At 38.8% G+C, this 6,000-nt stretch overlaps 1 protein-coding gene across 4 annotated transcripts in view; it reads left to right on the forward strand.

Moving 5' to 3' along the window:
• Positions 1-5,016, forward strand: part of ripk3.L (receptor interacting serine/threonine kinase 3 L homeolog) — a 37,552-nt gene extending 32,536 nt beyond the window's left edge. For 3 of the 4 annotated variants that reach the window (XM_018259875.2, XM_041565502.1, XM_041565504.1), the window contains exons 11-13: positions 57-106; positions 1,649-1,676; positions 4,044-5,016. In XM_018259875.2, the coding sequence (XP_018115364.1) occupies positions 57-106; positions 1,649-1,676; positions 4,044-4,357 (392 nt within the window). In that variant the 3' untranslated portion in view covers positions 4,358-5,016. Of the gene's footprint in view, positions 1-56; positions 107-1,648; positions 1,677-2,616; positions 2,662-4,043 lie in introns of all 4 variants that reach the window. The other variant, XM_041565507.1, reaches the window with a different exon arrangement.
• Positions 5,017-6,000: the final 984 nt, after the last annotated feature.

Here is a 6,000-nt window from a genome sequence, read left to right on the forward strand (position 1 = left end):
GGATGCTAATCCTGACATATTTGTGGTGTTCTGATTTTTTTTGCTGTTTCTTTCAGTCTACCACCCTCGATATCCATTCTACCCAGGAGGCTACTATGTAACACCGGTAAGTCCTTTGCTCCACTTGAACAAATTAAATTGTAGAATCTATGTGCTAAAGCATATAACAAACCCATACACCCCCCTTAAAGTACAAGGAAAGGCTTTAACTGCATTCCACACTATATTATTGAGCCCCTTTGCCTGTACCTGATCACCAAGTTCTCTCCATTCCCCCCTCTGTTGTGGCTGCTATTTTAATTATTAACACGTCATCATCATGGTGCTGCGGAACTCAATGCGCATACTCCAAGCATAGGGGAATGCAGGACAGCAGATTCTAATAGGCAGTGCTGGCAAGACAAAACAGGACGGAACAGTAGTAAATACAGATTGGCTCACAGGAGGATTCAGTACTAAGAACTTGCCAATCGGTGTGTATTCCTTCTGTAGAGTAGTACATCACTATGGCAACGTTTGTAGGCCGCTTCCATTTGTGCAAACTTGTAGAAGGCAGGACTTTCCAGGTTCAGCATGTCTTCTCATAAACTAGACGGCGCATTCACAAAGATTGTTTATGCACATGTGCTGCCCATCCTGGAGCATTCTGCGCATGCCAGAAAGTCTTAGTCCATGAAAGAGTGATGTATGATGAGAAGTTTTCATAAAGAAGTAAGCAGTTTTGCCTATAGCATGGGAATTGCACTGACAAAGCACGTAATCAAGAGGGAAATGGAAAGAACGGATGGCATCACTGTAGGCATGGATTTTAATAGAGATTGACTCATTCCTACCCTTTCCTTGTCCTTTAATGCTGCACTCTGCTCCTTTTACCGTGACAATTTTGCACAAGAAACAGAGGTCAGTGTCAGGAGGTACAGGTCAGACCCTGTCCTTACTAGGGATGCACCGAATCCAGGATTCCGTTCAGGATTCAGATAGGATTTGTCCTTTTTCAGCAGGATTCGGCCTGGCTGAACCTAATCTGAATCCTAATTTGCATATGTAAATTTGTAAATTAGGGGCGGGAAGGGAAATCACGTGTCCTTTTTGTCACCAAAAACCAAAGAAAAAATATTTTCCAGTTTTTCCTTTCCTGCCCCTAATTTATAAATTAGGATTTGGTTTGCTATTCGGCCTGGATTCAGTGCATCCCTAGTCCTTACTGCTTGCATTGGACAGATGCTATGGTCAGAGTCCCATTGCGGCATGCGTCTTTCATCACTCCCTAACTTGTACATCTGAATGACACAGAGTTAGGGAGGAGGGAAGCCTACATGTCTTACCTCTCCCACCATCCATGAATATAGCACCAGTGCTATATTCTTCAGAGCAGCTACATATCTCAGCAATGCTTCAAAGGCAGTGTGCAAAGTGCAAACAAAGGGCAAAAAAATTCCCTTAAAACATTAATGGAAGATTGTAGACACAAGAAATGCTTTATAAAAAAAATACTTTATCCTTAATGCCATGTAAACAATTAATATTAGATGCCCCCTGTGGCATATTTATTTTATCCTGAGCATTATTTTAGTGCATGTGGAACTGTGTAAAGCAAACTAAGCATGGAAAATTAAAGTTCTAACTATGCTCTTTCTTTCTTTTTCAGTATTTCAACCCTCCATACTATAACCCTGGTAAGCAGAAATTAATTCACTAGCTAAACGTTTAAAGGGAAGTTTACATTAAAACTAGATTTTACTATGTTATAGATGCACCCTTTCCATGAACTTTTTAATTGGTCCTCCTTTTTATCTTGTATAGTGTTTGAACTACAGGTATGGTATTCTTTATCCAGAAAACTGTTATCCAGAATGCTCAGAATTAAAGGATGTCTGTCTCCCATAGACTCCATTTTATCCAAATAATCTTTTTAAAATTGATTTCCCTCCTCACCTTAATAATAAAACAGTACCTTGTACTTGCTCCAAACTAAGATATAATTAATCCTTATTGGAAAATAAGCCTATTGGGTTTATTTAACGTTTAAATGATTTTCTACTAGATTTAAGGTATGAAGATCCAAATTATGTAAAGATCCGTTAAAGGTCCTGAGCATTCAAGATAACAGGTCCCATATCTGTACTACTGTTTCTGCTCTACCTATTTCCAGCAAGCAACTGAAGGTGCTACCTGATTTCGTAGGTCACTGATCCCAGCAACCAAAAAACACGTTGAGTGCGAGGCTTCAAATATAGAGTTATTCATATTTTATATTGCCTTTCTTTCGTATTCTCTTCTGTTTATATTCAATTTTCACTTCTTAACTTCTTCCTGGGGTCTAGGGTAATTTAGCCTTAGCAACCAGATATCAGTTAAATGTCCAAACTGTGTAAAAAATAAAGACTTCTACGGAAAAGTATTAGAATATTTCTATCCCGTTAACACAGAGCAATGTTTCATGGTTTTGTCAAAGATCAACATACTAGTTTTCTCTAAAACCTGCAATTTGATTAGTTATCTTTACTGGATATTTTGCTATGATGGGTTTTTTTCCCCACAGATGATTAAGGAATTTCAGTTGTAATGTAGGATTGTAAAGTAGGATTGTAATGTAAGATCTTTATTGTAATGTAGGCTCTTTCTGACACCTGTCTGCAATAAATCCATTCTACACATAAGGTGAATTTAAATTTTTATCACATCACAATTGATTTTAAACTCTCTGTTCTCTCAGTTCCCTTTCTGCTTTCCCACTTTCATACACTGGCTGTTTGCTTACAGTTAGCCGACCACTTGTATCCTGTGACATGTGGATCCCCAGATGCCAGATGTCAGTAACTCAACACATTTTCTAATTTCACACATTCTTGAAACTACAGCCTACTTTCCTACTTTCATTTTAAACCCGGACAGCATTTTCCATATCATTTTTCCTCTAACTCACAGTATCAGTACTGACAGCAGTATCCTTCCTTTTAGTCAACTATCCAACAAATTATACAATTCCAAAAGTTTTCAGACAGTTTAAGCTTCCAATTTGCACAGCCCTCCATTGGACATAGCAATTTATAACAACATCACCAAAAGCACAACCACCAGGGACAGTCCCGCAGTCTGAAAACCTATACTTAAGGTGGCCATAGACGCAAAGATCCTTTTTGGACCGTGTGTAGAGTATGACATTTTTCGTCCGGCGGAGATCAGTCGTTTGGTCGATCGGACCAGTTTGATTTTGTCCCGACTGTCCCACCGGAGCCCAATGCGCTCTCATCGTAATCCGATTGTTCGGCCATAGGGCCGAACGTTCAGATTACCCCCAAGTAGCCATGCCCGTTAGTGGCATATCGGGAAAGATCGGCTCGTTTGGCGATGTCGCCAAACGATCGGATCTTTGCGTCTATGGCCACCTTTACTTTCTCTCTATCTCTAACTATACATGTACTATCTAAGCATCTAATCCACACATTCTATCTTCCATCTGAATAATATAATAACATCCATTCTTCCCTGAATTGATTCCACTCCGGTGACATTTCAATCTCCCTTAATCGAATCCACCTAATACCATCTCCAGTGCTATTTATACTTCATGTTCCACTGCAGAAACATGTCAGTGTCATTTTGTGTAATCCACCACAGCAGGATCTTAATCTTCTGTACTCCTTCCAAGGCCAAGAGCCTCATCGTTTTTTTCTTCTATTGTGCCACTGTGGCATTTAAATTTCCTTTCCCATCTTTTTTTATTCATAAATAAAATAAGATATACTTTTGTTCCTTCAAATGATAAGGCATAAAATAAATTAACCAACCATCTCTTATTGGCTTTAACTTGCCCTCAAACATATACTCTTTATACATAAATGCGCATACATACTCATATAGTTATACACTACGATATCATATACATGAACCACAGAAATAGAACAGTCAAGTAACGTTCAAGGGATGGCATAGTAGCAGCTTTTTGTTTGTGGAAAAAGGAAATCCATTAAGTCAATTATGTATTCACATGCCATTGACAGTAATGTATGTGCTTTAAAAATATCTTGTTTCTTTTTCAGGCCCTAATATTACTATTCAAAATGCCACAGGAGTGCAAATTGGAAACAACAACTTTATGATTTCAAACCATGGTGCAAGCAGGGGAGAATCATTTAGATACACATCATGCACTAATCCAAGCCCACAGCAAGCACGGTCTGGCCATGTTTCTTACCAGCAGACAAACATAAGGAAGCCATTTCCAATATCCGAGACCCAACAGGTTACCATAACACGGGCTGTACAGCCTCAGGACACTTATGAAAATGAGAAAAAAAGTCAGCAAAACTCAAATGATTCTCAAAAGCCAAATCCCACCGAATCAGGTCACTGAAACAGAGATTCTACATGGCTTTGACCATGTTCCTTTTCCAGCAAGCACTACAAACTAATGAAGTATTTGCCAAAGCAACGTCTTAGCCAGACAGTGCTGTGTAAAGCCACGCTTGAGCTGAAGGCAATAGCAGTTTATAACTTTATTTGACTATAAAGCTTTTCTTTAATGTTTGTATTTTGCTGTAATTCAGGTCAAAGAAAATTCAGGATAGCAAATGCAAAAAATAAATCTGCCCCATAATGTTGTGTAATACATCCATTTGAAGGTGTTTGCTCTGATCTCATATACACCACTGGGTTTAAATGGGGGCTTTTGAATAATAATTGTATTTTTCTCAAACCAAGAAAGTAAAACAATTTTTTTCCTTTTATAATCATGATCCCTTTTATTTCATATGTGCCATTTACCATTTTTTTACATAAATGTTGGCAAAATGTGGGTTATTTGAAAAATGTTGAATGCACACACATCATATACAGTAAATCAGAGCCTATATCAGATTTAAAGCCAGTACAGTATGCAATGGTTGTAGATGGCCCTGATCCTATGTAATACAATGTTCACTTGGACCTGCAGAGAAGTCTGCATTTTGCTCAGGTTTTGGAGTTTATGAGAAAAACATTTTTTTGCCAATAAAGGAACTCCATTTGTTAATACTTTCTGCAATAGTAGCACATACATACAGTGTCATGATGTTGGATCCTAGACTGTAGTATTCAAACTAACCACTTTCTATGGTCTCATTTCACAAATCAATGTTTCAGCTTTATATTGCTAATTATGCTGTCCTGTCCTGTAACCACAACTATGCACTTCCATTTGATAGAAATTGGGTATTTTCTTGCTTCACCAGGTTTTTTGACATCGCTAAAAGCTAGCAATCATATGCAAGGATTCATTTCTGATTTGTCTGTGCACAGAGAACAAGCATAAATTGATCAGGTTTTCTAACCTGCCAATACATTTGTAGATACCAGTCAGTTGGTTGTTCTGATAATGGCCTTTCTGGTCGACCATTAATAAAACTATAAGCCACTGCTCATGTATAAAACTAAAACTGTTAGTTTATAAAACTGTTCGGTATCTAGTATCTCTGAGTTATGGGCTCACACAGAAAATCAGACCTGCTGTTGCACCGTCTCTCCTTATGAAGGAAAATCTAGATGTGAACTTCTCCTATTTCAGTGCAGTTAATAAGGTAACACAAAACATGGCAGATCTATGGTCACCATAAGTGTATATATTTCTACATATATAAAACTAACTTACATTTTGAGATTACTGTAGCCTTGGATATTATGCTTGTAGAAGGTTATCTTAAAGGCAGGGGTGCTTCGCCAATGAGGCGAGTTGAGGTTGTCGCCTCAGGCGGCAGCGCCCCACTAGGTACCAGGGGCAGCAAAAATGCTACTCCTGGTACTTTAAGAGCGAATTTCTGGGGGAGGGGGGGCAGCAGCAACTGCTGCTGCCTCAGCCAGCGGAGGGGCCAGGATCGCCCCTGCTTAAAGGTGTTTATAGAATCTGCCATCCCAACATCACCCAGCAAAGTATTCCACAACATCACTGCCCCCACCATGAAGAACCATTTATGCTGCTTCAAATGAAAGCGTGAATGAGTGACCTCTTGTTTTTTGTTATTT

The sequence above is a fragment of the Xenopus laevis genome, chromosome 1L (assembly GCF_017654675.1).
Source record: "Xenopus laevis strain J_2021 chromosome 1L, Xenopus_laevis_v10.1, whole genome shotgun sequence".
Taxonomy (NCBI): domain Eukaryota; kingdom Metazoa; phylum Chordata; class Amphibia; order Anura; family Pipidae; genus Xenopus; species Xenopus laevis.